The sequence below is a fragment of the Agelaius phoeniceus genome, chromosome 10 (assembly GCF_051311805.1).
Source record: "Agelaius phoeniceus isolate bAgePho1 chromosome 10, bAgePho1.hap1, whole genome shotgun sequence".
In the NCBI taxonomy this organism is placed as follows: Eukaryota; Metazoa; Chordata; class Aves; order Passeriformes; family Icteridae; genus Agelaius; species Agelaius phoeniceus.
The window spans coordinates 25,606,013-25,624,199 of NC_135274.1; the positions used below are offsets into that span (position 1 = coordinate 25,606,013).

The following is an 18,187-nucleotide window of genomic DNA, read 5'->3' on the forward strand; positions in this document are numbered from 1 at the left end:
AAAGGGCATCTGATTGCACCCCAAACTCACTGCTGGATATATCCTGGTATATTCCCCAATATCTGTGCCTATATCCACACACAGCCACCTCCATCAGCATCTTCCACTTCCCTGAGCAACTTCCAACCCCATCAAAATCCCTCTCCTGCCAGCGTGCTCAGGGATGGATTTTGTCATTGTCATCAAATTATCACTGGGTTTAAAAATGTATTGCTATTTATAAATATAAACACAAACACAAGTATCATTATAAATATAAATATAACCACAAACACAAGGACAGCCATAAACATAAATATAAATATAAGTACAGGAGTTTTAAAATAGCAATCAACAAAACAATTTGCAATGAATCCCTGATCAATAACTGTGCAATCAATGTGCAATAAATGCAAATCTCAGCTCCAGATTCAAAACCTCCCCCAGTGTCTGTCACTAATGGGTCACGTGCCAACACTGACAACAAATTCAGGAAGTTATTGATGGAAGGAACACTTGGAAAGCCTCAAACATTTAATTATACAATAACACTTAATACCCAATCCAGAAAACACAACAAAAAGAAATAGGGCAGGCAAGGCTGGGCTGCTTCCATGGGGTTAATTCATGGAATTGTGCTTCCCATATCCCACCTCAGGAAAAATAAATCACTTTTTTGTACAAGGAAATGTGACAAAATGCAAATTATTCACCTAAAATAACAAATGATTTAATTCCAGCTCCAGTGCTGATTATACACATTATTACCCTGCCCATTAAATTGTCAATCCCTTACCAAAATAATTCATTTATAACCGAACTCCTTTTATTTCAAATCCTTAAAACAACAAAAATAAACCCCACAATACCAAGCAGTACCAAGTTTTTGGGCTGAGCTCCAGGTTCCTGAAGTTTTACCCAGACCATTGTGTTTTTAGGTTTCAATAATCAATACCTCAATCACATGGAGACAGATTTAGGATTAAAAATAGCCAGCCCTGCTGGGGAGGGCAGAACGGGGGAAAAAATAAGGAAAAATGAGTGAAAATCATTTTTTAATGAACTGAAAGCAGAAGGAGGGAGGTTGGTGCCAGCTCCCTGTGCTGCCCATCTCAGGGTGCCCTTGGCTGTGCCACTGCACCAAATTCCATCAAGTCCTGGAAATTTCCCCTTTTCCAGCTCAGAGGATCCTCTCCCACATCTTCCCGTCTAAATCTGATTTTCCTTGTGCTGCAGCTGAAATCCAGCCCACAGCCCATCCCCACCTCCACTCCAGCTGGGACCTCTCCCTCCCAGAGCATCCCCACCTCCTCCGTGGGCACCAAAAGCTGCTCCTTTCCCATTAAAATCCAGGCAGGATTGGACATTTCTCCTCCTTGCTGATGGATCTGTCTCTCCAGATCTGTTTTAATGCTGCTGTTTCCCACTGCTCCCAGGCTGACATCTGTACATTTAATCATCGTGCAATTTGTTTTCTCCAGCAGGTCATTAATGAGGATTCTCAGTAACTCTGCTCCCAGGACTGAGCTGGGAATATCCCATTTTCCAAGGCAGGCCCAGGCTAACGACCATAAAGAAATCCAGAGTCCTATTTGTTATTATAAAATGGGGAGTAGTTAGTAAGAAATAAAATATACCTGAGGGAACTGGACTTTAGGCTTTGGATAAATTACCTGACAGCTGCACTCAAAATCCAGAGCTGGGTATGAAAAAATATAAATGGAGAAGGGAAACAGCAAGGTGGGTTTTGACTGTGAAATATTCTGACTTGGTATAGAAGGAATAATGGGTCAAATCCTCAAAATGCATAGGTAACTCCAAGGAAAACATAACCCTGTGGTATTTAAATGTGTATTTTGGCACTGACCCAAAAAACAAAAGTGTTTCTGCTCTGTGCAGAGCTGAGCACAATTCAGTTCTCACAATGATTTTAAACAAAGAGCTGCTTTTGATTTTTAAGGGGAGAACAAAACAATCTGGGGCGGATTTTCCTTCTTCCCCTCGACCTTCCCTGTGGGAAGGGCAGCAGTGCCTGGGCTGGAGCCTGGGAGGGGAGCACAGCTCAGGCCTGGCTGGGGCTGCTCCAGGGAGCAGGGACAGTCCTGGGATAATCCTGCTTTGGGATGGGCCTCAGGAGGGACCTCAGAGCTCACCCCATTCCCATGGCAGGGACACCTCCCACTGCCCCAGGTGCTCCCAGCCCCATGTCCAGCCTGGCCTTGGCACTGCCAGGGATCCAGGAGCCACAGCCTCCCTGGGAATTCCATCCTTCACCCTCCCAGGGAACAATTCCCAATTCCCAATCTCCCACCCATCCCTGCCCTCTGGCACTGGCAGCCATTCCCTGGCTCCTGTCCCTCTATCCTTGTCCCCAGTCCCTCTGCAGCTCTCCTGGAGCCCCTTCAGGCCCTGCCAGGGGCTCTGAGCTCTCCCTGGAGCTGCTCCTCTCCAGGTGAGCCCCCCCAGGTGCCCCAGCCTGGCTCCAGAGGGGCTCCAGCCCTGCAGCAGCTCCATTCTGGCCTCTCTCCAGCAGCTCCACATCCTGCCCTGGCAGGATCCCATCCCCATCCTGCCCTGCCCATCCCCAGCCCTGCAGGAGAGGGGAGCAGAGGAGAGAATCCCTTCCCACCCATCCTCTGACTCCAAACACTTCAGGAGCACTGGGACACCCAGCAGGAGCACTGGGACACCCATTAGGAGCACTGGGACACCCAGCAGGAGCACTGGGACACCCATTAGGAGCACTGGGACACCCAGCAGGAGCACTGGGACACCAGCAGGAGCACTGGGACACCCAGCAGGAGCACTGGGACACCAGTAGGAGCACTGGGACACCCTGCAGGAACACTGGGACACCAGCAGGAACACTGGGACACCCTGCAGGAACACCAGTAAGAGCACTGGGACAACAGCAGGAACACAGGGACACCAGCAGGAGCACTGGGACACCAAGAGGAGCACTGGGACACTCACCAGGAGCACTGGGACACCCAGCAGGAGCACTGGGACACCAGCAGGAGCACTGGGACACCCATTAGGAGCACTGGAACACCAGCAGGAGCACTGGGACACTCGGCCAGGCCACCAGGGCTATTTTTGCCAGGCTCTGTCATTCCCAGCCCAGCCCAGGCCTATATTTAAAGCCCCAGAGCCACAGGCAGCGTCTCATTTTATCTCTGCACTGCACAAGGGCTGTTCTGGGATTTACAAACAACACTGGTCACACAAAATGTGCGTTTATCTCATTTTTTCTTCCTGGGGTAAATGCAAACCCAAGTCAAAACTTTTTGATCCAGGTCACAAAATGCCTTAAACCCCCGGGGGTTTCCAGGCAGGAGAACGCCTCTGGAAGCTTCCCCTGCTATTTTAGCACCAGTAGATAAGGAAAGGAGGAAGGAGGGAGGTTTGCACTTTACAAACCGCGGATTCTCCCTGCTCCAACCCCCCCGAATCCCACCGGCCGGGGCGGGATGCGGGCAGCATTCCCGCAGCTTCGTGGCACACAAAGGCTCCTTTCTGTCCCTTTTTGTCCCTTTACCTTTTTATAGCTGCCCTCGGCGGGCGGCGGGGATGCTTTCCTGATGACGTCACCCATTCCATCATCCCGCTCCCGGCTCATCTGCCCCGCTCCCGGCTCCCGCAGCTCCCGCAGCTCCCGCAGCTCCCGCAGCTCCCGCTGCTGCATGGGCCCCGCTGCCGGCCGCACATCTCACAGCTGCCCCGGGCACGGGGGCTCGCTCCCGGCCGGGATGCTCTTCCCGCACCTCTCCGCTCTCCCAGCACCTTGCTTTTCCCAAATAAAGGCAGCGAGCCCCAGGGAGAGGAGCTGGGAGTCCGCGTCCTCCTCCAGCCGCTGCCAGCGCCGGATAAAAATAACCCCGAGCTCCAGCGGCTGCACAAGGGCAGGAAAAATGCCGGTGTCTGATGTCAAAATGCCAGGCTGGCCGTGCTGGGAGCAAGGGGCTTCCTCCTTCCTTCCCGGGGCCTTTCCCCAGGGAAGATATCCCAGGGAATTCTCAGGATCCACCACAGGGATTCACATCCCACAGATGGGAAGCACCAGCTGGGATTTTTACTCCATGCAAAACCCACCACCAGCAAGGACCCCACGGAGCTGTTCCCCGGCTAATTCAGCTTTGCCAGGTTCAAAAATTCCTACATTTATTGGAATTGAGCATCAGAGGCACCCAGCCTAACCCTGCTCCCCATCCTGTGGGGGTGGAGAGCCTGGGGATCCCCCAAAATTCCATCCCTGGCTCCTGGGGGGACTCAGAGTCTGCAAACCTGGAGCTTCCATTCTCCTGCCTGGAGATTCAGGCTTTTCAGGCCACCACCGACCCCCTGCCACACAAATCCCATCCCAGCCAGAAAGGTTTGTCTGGATCAGCTGCAGGGAGAGCAGAGCTCACGCTCAGGGCAGGAATTCCCAAAAGGAATCCTTAGGAAAATGGAATTATGCCACAGTTTCTCCCCAAAACCCGGCACAGCAGCAAGAAAAATCCTGATTTCTGGTGCAACACAACTGTAGATAAATAATTTTAGGTGCCCTATGATGTTTAACGAGATATCCAAGCCATGCTGACGCCGTTCCAGCCCCAATGCAAATTCCAGGTAAATTCCCAGCTCTAACAACACCCAAGTGATGCATCCCAGCATGAATCTACTCAGAATTTTCAAGGCAAAACCAGCAATAATAAATGTTTAATTCCATTCTTGTCCCTGGACGGTGCTTTGCAACTGTAATTCCCAAATGAAACAAAGTCGTCCTGTGGATATTTCCTTATTTTCAGTTTCCCTCCGCCGCTGACTCATTGTGTCCTTTCCTGCTGTTGCTAAATCCACTTCCTCTCCCAGCTGAGGACGGATCCTGACACAATAAACCCCAAATAAACAAAGAAATCACGGCTCAGCCCCAGGGGAAGGATGCGCGGCCAGGAGCAGGGGCAGGGGCTGGGGTTTGTCACCGTCCCCTCCCGGTGTGTGACAGCCCTGCAGTGCCCCGTGCTCGCCATCGGGGATGTCCCCGTGTCCCCTCCCCGGCCGAGCCCAGCCCTGCTAAGTGACCCCAAAGCCACAAAAGGGCAGGAAGTGACACAGCCCTAAAAATAGAAATAGGAATAAATGTACTGCAGCCTTGCCAGCCGCAGTTTTTAGGGTATTTTATCCCCCGTGCCAGCTTTCAGTCACCTCTGCCCTGCTCATTCCCTGAGCTGATCCCACAGAGCTGATCCCAGTCTCCAGGGCCAACCCTGCACCAAGGCCACGGGAGAAGCCCCAAACCCGGCTGAGCAGCACAGCTGGGAGCCCCTGGAGCCACAGCTGGGGCACATCTGGGGCTCTGCTCAATGCCAGGACCTGCTCCCTTGGATGGGCTGGGAAAGGCCCATTTAAACTGGGATATCAAAAGGGAAATGGATTTTGGGATTCTCTCAGCACAGGGACCAAACCCTTTGGTGTTCAGCCCTTCCCCATGGGCTGAGCCCACAGCCACCATTGTCCCTCTGCTTGGAACATCCCAGAAAGGCTCCAGGTGCCCAGGAATGCAGATCCCACTCCCTCTGAAGGGGGAAGAGCCTGATTTCCTTTTTCCAGCAGTGAGGGAAAGCTCAGAGCAGCAAACTCTGGAGCAGCTCAGATTCTGAGGGGTCCCTGGGATGGGAGCACACAGAGCCAGCCCTGCCAGAACACCAGGATGGGCATGGAAGGGTGGAAATCATCCCTGAGTGAGGCCAGGATATAGGGCACAGCCAGTGTGGGGTGCTTGGAACACGCCCCATGGCTCCAGGACAAGAAAGCAGCAAAATTCCCCTTTCCTGAGCTTAAAAGCATTGCTGGAGCCAGTGAAACCCCCCTCAGGGCTGGGGTGTGCTCCAGAGGAGAGGAATTCCCCCTTCCTGCTGGGATCAGCTCCCAAACACCCTGGATCCCAAGGCAGGAGAGGAACCCCTGAATGAATTCCCAGCAGAGTTCAAGGAAAGCTCTCCAAGGTGCCAAATTCATGGGCATGGAGCACTCAGGGATTGAGGCAAATTCCAGGATCTTGGAATGTCAAGATGCCAGAACTATCAGGGAGAGATTCTTTACGAGAGGATGGAGTGACAGAACCAGGGGAAATGGTTTTAAACTGGAAGAAGGCAGGGATGGGTGGGACATTGGGAAGGAATTCCTGCCTAGGAGGGTGGGGAGGCCCTGGAATGGATTTCCAGAGCAGCTGTGGCTGCTCCTGGATCCCTGGAAGTGCCCAAGGCCAGTTTGGATGGGGCTTGGAACAACCTGTGATAGTGAGAGGAGTCCCTGCCCACCAGGATGGGCTTTAAGGTCTCTTCCAACCCAAATTATTCTATCATTCTGTGATTCCACGCCACAAAACCTCCATTTTATTGCAAGTGCTGGAATAAACCTCTCCCCCAGCACAAGGCTCTTGCAAGTTGGTAAAACTGAGGGATGGGCTGAGCCCAAGGCCTCCCTGTGGTGCTGCTTCCCTGAGCTTCAGCACACCCCACGTGCTTTCCCAGCTCTTGGCAGAGCCTTTTCTTGGGATCCCTGTCTGAACAAGGCCCCAGAGCTCCCTGACAAAGGCTCTGCTCCATTGTCACTGCTGTGGGACGTGGGGCAGTGCCAGGGAGCCTCCTCAGCTGTGCCAGCCTGCAGCATTCTCCATGGGAAGGGGCCAGGCCAGCAGCTCTCCAGCTTCTCCACACTGGATTTTCATGGAATTTGGGGTTTTCCCCAAGGCTTGTCCCTTGGAGTTGTATTTTGCCACCAGAATTTGCACTCACTTTAAAGAAAAATATGATATCAGCTGATTTCTGGAGCCTCCAAACCCCTCCTGAGACCGAACTGAAGAAACCTCATTAAGTCTCCAATTATTTTGTGAATTTTATGGCTGATTCTGGGGTTATCTGGGATCCTGGGAGGGGTGGGGGGCATCCAGGCCTGCCTGGTTCATCCCTGGCCCTTCCAGCCTGATCCAAGGTGGCACCAGCACCTCCCTGGCACAGGGTTTGCCAACAGATCCCTCTCAGAAACAGCCAAATAAAGTCAACCCCAACACCTGGGCACATCCCACATCCCTGAAAAACCCACCAGGCTCCACCACTGCCCCACCTCAGAGATGATCTCTAAGCCAATAAAATCTCTTTTCTCCTCAGGTCTCTTTTTAATTTTCCTGGCACGTGTGGAGCCTGGAACCATCTCCAGAGCTCTGGTGCCAGCAGATAGCTCAGCCCTGCCTGGTGCCAGAGCACGGAGCCAAATCCTGTTCCCAGGGGCAACCAGGAGCCTCCTGCCTCAGGCACGGGCACTGGTGCCCCTCAGTTCTCTGCTCTTCATCAGAAATTCAACAATCCGTGATTCACACACATCACCCACATGCACAGCAATGGTAACAAACGTGGATTAAACCAGGAGGAGGCTGAGGAGCCCAGCACTGCTCCGTGGAGCTGCCAGGCCCTGCTGAAAATACAGATTTACAAAGCAAACTGAAGGCCTGGCTGAGGCTGAGGGCCAGTAAAGCCCAGCTGAGCCACCCAGCAGAATAAAACCTTTATTTCTGGGCTGAAGCCTGGATTTGCATGCTGGATTTTTATTCCATGTGGGCTCAGGAGCTCACAAAACACCACTCAGCCAGGGTTTCCCTAGTCAGACTGCAGGAGGAATTACGGAGTATTCCTGAATAAAATGTTTGATATAGGGAAATAAATTGGAATAAATAAGAAAAGAAGCATAATTAAGAAAGAAACCCCCAGCACAGAGAGTGGCAGCCTCCAGCCTGATTCCAGGATGCATCCATGGAAAAGATGGCAGATCCACACCATGGAGGAGCCACCCTAAATCCCAGAAATTCACCTGAGAGCCCCATCCAAACCCCAGGAGAGCCCAGGGCCACCTGCACTGCCCAGCCCAGCACTGACAGGAACCAGGGATTTCAGGAATATCCTCCTCTTCCTCAGCACCTGCCCATCCCAGCTCCCTCCCTGCCATGGATTTGGTGGCCCGGCCATGACCTGGGCATGTCAGGGTTTTCCTGCTGCAATTCTCCAAAACAAACCCATTTTTCAGTTTTCCCAAGTGCTGACTTGTTCCTCTCTTTGATTTATTTTTGGTTTCTTTAACAGCTCCAAAAAAAGGGGTGTGGGGAAGGAGGAGAGCAGAGCAAACACAGCCGCCCCCTCCCCCGGGCAGCCACCGAAATCCCATCACTGCTGTGATCCCAAAGCCCGGGATTGCTGTCCACAAAAGGATTAAAGCTCGGCCTCGGGTTAATGGGGCTGGGAGGGGGCTGGGGTCGCTTTTAATCTCTGCAGCACCCCAGGAAGCTTTGGAAACACACTTCCATTGAAAAGATGTTTCCCGGGATTTTTTTTCCTTAGGATTTGGGTGGTTTCTGGCTGGTTTCCCTCTAATATTTATGGGTTTGCAGGAGAGGAACCAATCCATAACAAGCAGGGGATGGGAGCAGGGAAAGGCGGCAGCGCTGGCGCAGTAACACCCAGGGATTTTGGCCAGGCCCGTGCCGCAGCTCGGCATCATCATCATCATCATCATCATCATCATCATCATCATCACCATCATCATCCCACCCCCCGGAGCCCTCCCAGCCGGGAAACAATGCCCAACCTTTAACCCGTGCGTTCCTGAGTATGCTGGGAAAACATCCGCTGCTCCCAAACAATGGCACCATTTATCCCGGCTGTCCAGAGCAACAGGCTCCGAGCTGCAGGGAAATCAAAAGGCCGGGAAAAAAAAAAAAAAACCTAAAAAAAAAAAACCACGAAAAAACCCCCAGGATATTTTTTCCAAAGAGGTTAAAAATAGAAATTCACTTCCAGAATTGCTAGACTGAAAATAGTCCGATGAAAAATCATTTCAGCTCCTCTCTGTTTCGTATCTTTTCCCTCGGTGAGATGTTTTGCATCTGAGATATTTTCTCAAAAAACACGGCCTGAAGTTGGAATGAAACACGGGAATGGAGGGAAAACAAGGAAGGGGCGCTGGCCTGGGCAAGGCCCTGCTTGCTGAGGGTCCGGCTCTGGGGATGTTTGGGAATGGGGGTTTTCCAAAACACTGCACGCAGGCAGAGGCATTCCTCAGCATCGCCGAGCCAGAGGGACAGGTGTTGGTGCATTTGATAATCTGCCGGTGCCATCGAGCCCTTAAACGTGTCATCGAGCCCCTAACTGAGCCATCGAGCCCTTAAATGTGTCATCGAGCCCCTAACTGAGCCATCGAGCCCCTAAATGTGCCATCGAGCCCCTAACAGAGCCATGGAGCCCCTAACAGAGCCATCGAGACCCAAAATGTGCCATGGAGCCCCTAAATGTGCCATCGAGCCCCTAAATGTGCCATGGAGACCCTAAATGTGCCATTGAGCCCCTAACTGAGCCATCGAGCCCCTAAATGTGTCATCGAGCCCCTAAATGTGTCATCGAGCCCCTAGCTGAGCCATCGAGCCCCTAAATGTGCCATGGAGCCCCTAATTGTGTCATCGAGCCCCTAAATGTGCCATCGAGCCCCTAATTGTGTCATCGAGCCCCTAAATGTGCCATCGAGCCCCTAGCTGAGCCATGGAGCCCCCAGAGAGCCGCTTCCCGTGCAGGTGCACCCACAGCACCCATCCTCTCACCCCTCCTCTCTGTAGAGGGAAATGAAGCCCCAAGCCCAGCCCAGCTCCCAACTTCCCCCCTGCAATCACCCCCCCAAAGCCGGGGACCGCCGGGGCTGGGGGCGGCCGGGCTGCCTGCTCCCGAACCCGGCCATCGCCGCTTCCTGCGGAACCCGGAGCAGCCCGCAGCCTGTGAATCACCATCCTGCGCTCGCAAGAACGTGGGAAGCGCAGGAAATGCTCTCAAAAAGACATCCCTGCGCTGCGGCAGCTCCGGGACTGCCATCCCGCGGCTCTCTCGCTCCCAGGGAGCGCTTTTATCCCGGCAGGAAGGCACTGGGATGCAGACAGAGGGATGCGGGCATCCCCGGCCCCGCTGAGCCCCCCAACATCACACGGCGAGCACAAAAGCCCCGGGGCTGCTCTGCCTGCCGAGCCCCGGGGTGCTCGGTGCGAACCCCAGCATGCTCAGTGCGAACCCCAGGATGCTCGGTGCGAACCCCGGGATGCTCGCAGTGAACCCCGGGATGCTCGGAGCGAACCCCAGGATGCTCAGTGCGAACCCCGGGATGCTCGGAGCGAACCCCAGGATGCTCGGAGCGAACCCCAAGATGCTCGGGGCGAACCCCGCGATGCTCGGAGCGAACCCCGGGATGCTCAGTGCGAACCCCGCGATGCTCGGGGCGAACCCCGGGATGCTCAGTGCGAACCCCGCGATGCTCGGGGCGAACCCCGCGATGCTCAGTGCGAACCCCGGGATGCTCGGAGCGAACCCCGCGATGCTCGGAGGGAACCCCGGGATGCTCAGTGCGAACCCCGGGATGCTCGGAGCGAACCCCGCGATGCTCGCAGCGAACCCCGCGACGCTCGGAGCGAACCCCAAGATGCTCAGTGCGAACCCCGCGATGCTCGGAGCGAACCCCGCGATGCTCGGAGCGGACCCGAAGCGGCGGCCCCGCGCTGCCACAGCCCCGGGGGCGGCACAGAGCGGGGCTGGCTCCGGGGGGCGATGGCCCCGGGCCGGCCCGAGCTGCCCGGGGCTGGGGGCCAGGCCGCGCTCGCCCCTCACCTGGTAGGAGCAGTTTTCCTGGTGAACCATCTCGGTGCATCATCCGCCGCTGCCGCCCCGCCGGCAGCGCCCGCAGCCGCCGCGGCCCCGGCGGGGAAGGAGGAGGAGGAGGCTGGGGAGGAGGAGGATGGGGAGAAGGCAGCAGCAGCAGCAGCAGCAGCAGCAGGAGGAGGAGGCAGCCCGGGAAGATGGATGCGGCCGCGCTGCTCCGCCTGCGCACGGCGGCCCCGGGAGCGCGGGGGGGCCGGGCCGGGGCCGCCTCCGCCCGCTCCGCGCCGGGCTCCGGGCGGGGCCGCCGCGGCCGCGCTCCTCTCCAGGATGGGGGAAAAAATCCCTCCAAGCCCCCCTGGACACGGGGAGGCTCCCCCGGCCCCGGCGGCGCCGCCGCAGCCGCGGGTCCGAGCCCCCCGAGCCCCCCGAGCCCCCCGGGAGCGGCCCGGCCGGGGATGGAGCGCGGGCCCGGGGCACCCCAAAGCAGGCGGCCCTGAAAGAGCAGCTGCAGACGCCTTCCTTGTGCCCGCTGCCTCGGAAATCCCGCCCGGGAATTGCTGCCAGAGGCTGTGCCCTACATTCCCGGTTATTTTTACCTCCCGCAGCCGGCAGGGAGGGAGCGGAGCTCGGCCCCAGCGCCCACCTGGCCCCGGCCGCGTTTGGGGCAGGGAAAGCAGGGGAAAGGCCCAGGATGGGCATGTGGAACATTCCTGCACTGAAGGGTGGGTTAAGCACGCCAGGGAGTCACATCCCTGGAAAGGTTCAAAAACGGGTGGCTGGGAATGAACCTGACCCACTGGGGAATGTGGCTCAGTGAGCACCGGGTGATCTTGGGGGTCTTTTCCAACCACAACACGAACTCCAACAGCCTCATTTAAAGAGTCTGGCCCTGGCCGCAGCTGGAGGGTGAGGACACACCAAATATCATCTTCAAACCTTTTTTTGTCTGGACACAGCTCGTGCAAGGGGCACCAAAACACCCAGAGAGCGATGATGGGGTCACAGGCTGGGCTCACACCATGCCCCAGGCACTCCCAGCCAGGCAGGGAACAGCAGAAATTCCATCCTGCCCTCCTTCCCTCCTTTCCAAACAGGATTTCTCCTGCTCCTAGGCCCAGCTGTTCAGGGATTCACATGACTAAATCCAGGAACACTTGCTCAGGGCAGCTCGGATTTGATTCCCCCACACCAGATGTGCCTCTAGAAAAAAAGAAAAAGGCCTTTGTGGGATCATCATCAGCCTGTCCCAGCTCTCCCAGCTTCCCACCAGCACAGACAGGCTGGAGCAGCTGTGGGAGGATGGATGGAGAATCCCTGGAGTCCCTGTGCAGCTGGGGCATGGATGGAGAGAACCCCCAGACCCTCCTCCCCAGTGCTCTCTCTCCCCTGCAGCAGCAGAGCTTAAAAAAAAATAAAGACACTTCATTTAAAAAGAAAAAAATTAATATATTCTGCATAAATTTTTAAGAGAGCATGAAGTCATCCTTGGTTTTTCCTGGATCTGCAGAGAATCCCATTCATGCAGACATCAAAATAAAAAGTCATCCAAATAAACCATCCCCACTCTGCAATCTGCTGCATAACCTTGGCTTTGTGTGGAGAAGGATCTGTGGCAAGCTAAAAGTGGCTCCACACATTACATAAACTCAAATTCCATTTATTCTGTGCATCACAAGGAAAACTCCCAATCCCTCTCCCTCAATGGTACCACACAGGCTCCATTTTCAGTGGGACAATTCCTAAAGCTGGATCAGAAGTGCTTAAAAGGGAATTTCGAGGAGGTGAGGTCTGAGCCCAGCAAGGATTCACTGCTGGGAACGGGGAAGGTCCAGTGCTGACCCCAAGCTTGGTGCCAACCTCCCCATTCCCAGGGCTGGAGTGGATCCCCCCAGGAATCAGAAATTTCTCCTTTTGGAAAAATAATCCCAGAGAGAGCCAGGTTCACCTGCTGCAGCAGAGCCACCTGTTCCCAGGACATGGAGGTGGGAAAGGCCAGGAATTACCCCTGACCTCTGGATTTGCTCCAGAGGTGGGAAAGGCCAGGAAGGAGATGGGAAAGGCCAGGAATTACCCCTGACCTCTGGATTTTCTCCACAGGTGGGAAGGCCAGGAAGGAGGTGGGAAAGGCCAGGAAAGAGGTGGGAAAGGCCAGGAATTATCCCTGACATCTAGATTTGCTCCACAGGTGGGAAAGGCCATGAAGGAGGTGGGAAAGGCCAGGAAAGAGGTGGGAAAGGCCAGGAATTATCCCTGACATCTGGATTTGCTCCACAGGTTGAAAAGGCCAGGAAGGAGGTGGGAAAGGCCAGGAATTATCCTTGACCTTTGGATTTGCTCCACAGGTGGGAAAGGCCAGGAAGGAGGTGGGAAAGGCCAGGAAGGAGGTGGGAAAGGGCAGGAATTATCCTTGACCTCTGGATTTGCTCCAGAGGTGGAAAAGGCCAGGAATTACCCCTGACCTCTGGATTTGCTCCTCTGCTCCAGCCCTGCTGGCATTCCCAGGCAGGCAGGCAGGAGGTGGGCAGGCAGGTAATGAATGATTAAAGCTGAGAGGGATTAATCTGAGGGAAAGGCTCCTGGCAGATTTCCAGCTGGGTCAGCTCTGGGATGAGGAGGAGCAGGGGCTGCTCCTCCCCACAGTGGGCAGCTCTGGGACCCCCACCCGCCCCTTTGCACTGGGAAGAGAAACCCAGGGGTGCCTGCCCTGCCTGGGCTGCATTTCTTAATGAGGCACCCCCAGTTGAAGGTGTCTGGTACCACTTGTGAGATGATCCAGACAAGTTTTCCCAAAGCTTTCTCCAAAGCTGTTTTGGATGAGGAATGTGTGGCTCAGGAATCCCTGGAGAACATCTCCAGAGGGGCTGGCAGTGAAACCCTGCCCTCCAAACCCCTCCAGGGCTGCTCCAGGGGGATTGGGAAGGGGCTGCTGGGGCAGGGAATGCCCTGGAGGTGAGGTGGGCACCAGGAATGAGCCAGGCCTGGGTCCTGCATGCCCACAGGGGGGAATTCAATCCCATGGCACAGGCAGCACATCCCTGCCCACGACAGGCAGGGAAAGAAACCTCAGCTTCACCTGGCTCTCAAATTCTGCCAGTGAGACAATGGAATTGCCTTAATAATTCCTCTCCAGAAGGAGGAAATTAATTTTCTATTATTTCTATATTAGAAATATAGAAATTATAGAAAAAATGTTAGAAAAATAGAAATCATTTTCCTCCACAGAAAGAGGAAACACCTGGTATCCCCAAATTCTGGGGGAAAAGAGAATTTCTGCTTCTGGGCTTGTATTTTTAGGTTTTGTTTTTCTTTCTATTCTTAAGCTGATAGGAGCCCCCTGGCACATCCCAAGCCTCGTCCCAGGGAATTCCCAGGCTTTCAGCTTTCCCTGGCTGCCCCAGCTCCAAGGAAATCATTAACAGGGTGGAGGGAGGAGCACGGGGAGGTTATCGGCTCTCCCATCCCCATTCCCGCTGGGAAAACGCTCCTTCAAAGGGAAATCGGCGGCCGGGGAAGCCGAGCCCTCCCATTGCCGGGGCTGGGAGCCGTGGGAAGGAGGGAAGGACGCTGGGTTATTACTCAAAGCAAAGCCAAATCCCGCCCTTTTCCCGGCGTTTTTGGCATTCCCCACATTTATTTTTACACTCATGTCATGCTCTGATCCCCCCAGCTTCACCTACAAACCTTTGGGATGGGAAGGGGAAGGAGCAGGAGCAGCAGTGAGGCAGCCCAGCCATGGAATTCCTGCTGGACACACCAGGAACGTTTTCCTGCCCACGGGCATTCCCAGAGGGGCCTTATCAGGTGGGAAGGTTTATTTTCCAGACTGGTGTTGGCCAACCCACCCCGCTGATACAAAAGCCAGGCTCAATAAGTGATTTTTTTGTGGGTTTTTTTTTTTTTTCAAATCCCAAAATAAATATGCTGCTGGAGCATGGAGCAGGTGAAAATCAGGGAGGAGTTCAAGAGCTGGGAATGTTTCCTGTCAGTTTTCAGAGAATTGCAGGATCCAGGAATGGTTTGGTTTGGAAGGAATTTAAAGCCCACGCAGCCCCAGCCCTGCCATGGGCAGGGAAACCTTCCCCTAGGCCAGATTGCTCCAAGCCCTTCCAGCCTGGCCTTGGACACTGCCAGGGATCCAGGGGCATCCTTGGGAAAATCCATTTCAGCCCCTCCTCACCCTCCCAGCCAGGAATTCCTTCCTGATCTCCCATTTAACCCTGGCACTGGGAGCCATTCCCTGGCTCCTGTCCCTCCATCCTTGTCCCCAGTCCCTCTGCAGCTCTCCTGGAGCCCCTCCAGGCCCTGCCAGGGGCTCTGAGCTCTCCCTGCAGCTTCTCCTCTCCAGGTGAGCCTCCCCAGGTGCCCCAGCCTGGCTCCAGAGGGGCTCCAGCCCTGCAGCAGCTCCGTGGAACCCTCAGGGATGATGATCCTCAGGGACAGCAGCCATCAGAGGGAGAGGCAGGGACCCAGCCCAGCCCCAGCACTCCAGGATGCTCCTGCTGGGCTCCCAAAGGCTTCCCAAGCTTGTATGGAAGCAGGAATTATATCCAGCATCCCGGGATTTCAGCTCTATTTGCTGATGATTTCCTGGGAGTGAGGGATTTAGCTCCTCTTTAAGCCCAGTTAAGCTTTCCCTGGGTTTAAATCCAGCAAGAAAAATAAAGAAAAAAGCGATTATTTTTAATCAGTTAATACTCGACATCTGTTGGAAAGGGGAGTATTTGTTTGGATTACAGCCATGGATAATGCTCTGCACTATTCCTTTTTCACTGAAGGAAGAGGATGCCCAGGGCTTTCCCCTCATTTTGGATGTGTTACTCTGCTCCAGGTGGGAATAAACCTCCTGCAGCTTAAGGACCCAAGGTCCTTCCCTTTTCCAAGCCTTTTTTACTTCCCTGGGCTTTTCCAGAGTCCTTTCCAAGCAGCACCTTTACAACCCCACCTGAAGCACCAGAGATGGATTTGGGATAAAAACACCCAACCTAACCAGGATTTTCCCTTCCCTAAAAGCCTGGAGCAGAAGGATACAGCAATTCCTGATTCCAACACTTCACAGGGAATTGCAGGGACTCATTTAAGCCACCCAAGTATTTATAACTCTCCAGTGATATAAAAGCCACCAAACATATGGAAAACAAGCAGATTTTTCCATGGAAGCCATCCAGGAAGGCTCAATGGTACCACACAGGCTTCATTTGCAGTGGGACAATTTCTAAAGCTGGATCAGAAGTGCTTAAAAGGGAAATTCGAGGAGCTCTGATGGTGAGGTCTGAGGCCACCAAGGATTCACTGCTGGGAACAGAGAAGGGAGGATCCAGGGAGAGCTCAGAGCCCCTGGCAGGGCCTGAAGGGGCTCCAGGAGAGCTGCAGAGGGACTGGGGACAAGGATGGAGGGACAGGAGCCAGGGAATGGCTGCCAGTGCCAGAGGTTAAATGAGATCCTGGGAAGGAATTCTTCCCTGTGAGGCCCTGGGATGGATTTTCCCAAGGATTCATCATCCCTGGAAGTGCCCAAGGCCAGGCTGGAGCAGCCTGGGACGGCTGCAGGTGTCCCTATGGCAGGGGTGGGACTGGATCACCTTTAAATTCCATCCCACCCAAACCATTCCCTGTCTGCATCAATTTATCTCCAGCACTTCAGGAGTGTGGGGAGACAGCACAGAAAAGCTCCAGCTGCCTCCTTGCAATTTGATTTATTTCTATTGTTAAAAATCAACAGTTCTTGTGGAAATGCAGCATTCCCAGTGTGCAGGATCTATGGAGAGCACCAGCAGGAAAAATCAGCTTTTACCTGAGCATCAATAAATTCACAAATCCCTGGCTCTGCAGCACAGTTTGGGCGAGGATTTGTAGCAAATCCCATCAGCTCCAAACGATTTTGTCCAGTTTGGGCTGGCACACACAGACCTGGCACTCCAGGCAAACAGAGGGATTGGGCTGGGTGGGGTCTGAGCTGAACCCCAAGCAAAGCTCAGCCAGCCCAGAGCAGGGACAGCTGCTGCTCCCACAGAATTCCCAGTGCTGGAGGAGCACAGGGTGTCCCTGCCTGCAGCTGCTGTGCCCAGCTCCTCCCTGTGCCCTGCCAGGAGCAGCCTGGCACTGCCAGCCGGGACATCCACCCCCAGCACGGAGCTCCAGGGACCAACTCTGCCCCAAACCCCATCTTCTGCTCCACCCTGGCTGGATTGATGGGTGCTGGCAGCACCCACCCACTCCCAAACCCATCTGGAAGAGATCCCCAAAGTTTCAGCTGCATTGATCCAGAATAAACCAAAATCATTAAAAGTGACCCATCAGTAACACCCTCATCTGATCTCTGATAACAAATTTAGGGTTTTTTTATCAGCCCTGCTCAAATCCATGGGCTGCACATCCAGGCTTGTCCAGCCAAATTTCCCCATCCCTCCTCTCCCATTTGTTTAGTTCATTTTCATTTTTCCAATATAAGTTCGCAATATTTGAAAAGAGATTTGAAAAATACAAAATTGCCCCCTCCAGCCCCATTAAAACAGCAGCAGGGAGAGGAATTAATGGGTTTTTCCAAGCGGGGAAATATGGCCCAACAAGGGATTTTCCTTGAGGATGAAGGACAGGGTGGGACAGCAGGAATTATTTGGAAACCTTGCAGGATTGGGAGCACAAACAGAAATCCCATGTTCCCTCCTCAACATTTCAGTTACTGCTCTGGAGAATATTCCTGGCTGGAACATGAAGCCATCTGAAATGTGGCAAAATCCCTGGCATTGTAGGCTGAGGGAAGCCCAAGGTGATTTAAATCCAGGGGATTCATTGATTAATTAATTAGTCCTGAGTGTGGAGTGTCCAGTGGGCACCTGCATTCAGCCAACAACAAAAATCAGGTTATTAATTAGAAATAAAGCACTGAGCCAGAGGGAAAAATCTGGGAATGGGGATGGGATTATCCCACTGCTATCATTGCCAGCCCATCCATCCTTTTCTATTCCCTTTGTGCTTCCTGCTGGGAACAGCTGAGAGGCCTCATTTCTTTATGGCTTTATTTTGTAATTTTAATTGCAAAAGGGGTGGCAAAAGCCCAGGACTGGGACTTGCATGCTGAAAAAATAAACACAGCATGCTACAAAGTGGATGTGCCATGAAAAAACGTCTTTTTAAACAGAGCCCAACACCAAAAATAGGAATATCCTGAGCCAAACAGGTGACAGCAGCGGCCTTTAAATGCCTCCTCAAAAAAGGAGTGACTTTGCAGGGACAAATCTTCCTCTGAGTCATGGTCAGGACAAAAATAGAAGGGGATTTTTCCCTCAGCTCTGAAGGCTGATGCCCATAGCTCCAAAGTTTTTGGCAGAAATCCACTCTTTTTGAGGGGCCTCCTTAAAATATGCACCCAAGTGTCCCCAGGTCTGAGAGGTTCAAACCCTGTTGGGATCAGGGATCTGGGGAAGGATGGAGCAAAGCCAGACTGGTTTTTGTGGCTGGATAAATGCAGGTGCAGCACACTGGACACTCAGGATTAATTAATGAATTAATGAGTCCCCTGGATTTAAATCTGCTCAGATCCCTCT

General features: G+C 53.8%; 1 protein-coding gene across 2 annotated transcripts in view; it reads right to left on the minus strand.

Annotated features, from left to right (window-relative positions):
* Nucleotides 1-18,187, minus strand: part of SCHIP1 (schwannomin interacting protein 1) — a 38,307-nt gene that overhangs the window by 7,618 nt on the left and 12,502 nt on the right. Inside the window, exon 1 of one of the 2 annotated variants that reach the window (XM_054639114.2) lies at nt 10,653-10,880. The exons of the other annotated variant lie outside the window; for it this stretch is intronic. Coding sequence (XP_054495089.1) covers nt 10,653-10,682 — 30 coding nt within the window. The 5' untranslated portion in view covers nt 10,683-10,880. Of the gene's footprint in view, nt 1-10,652; nt 10,881-18,187 lie in introns of those variants that run through there. 2 annotated transcript variants of the gene reach the window in all.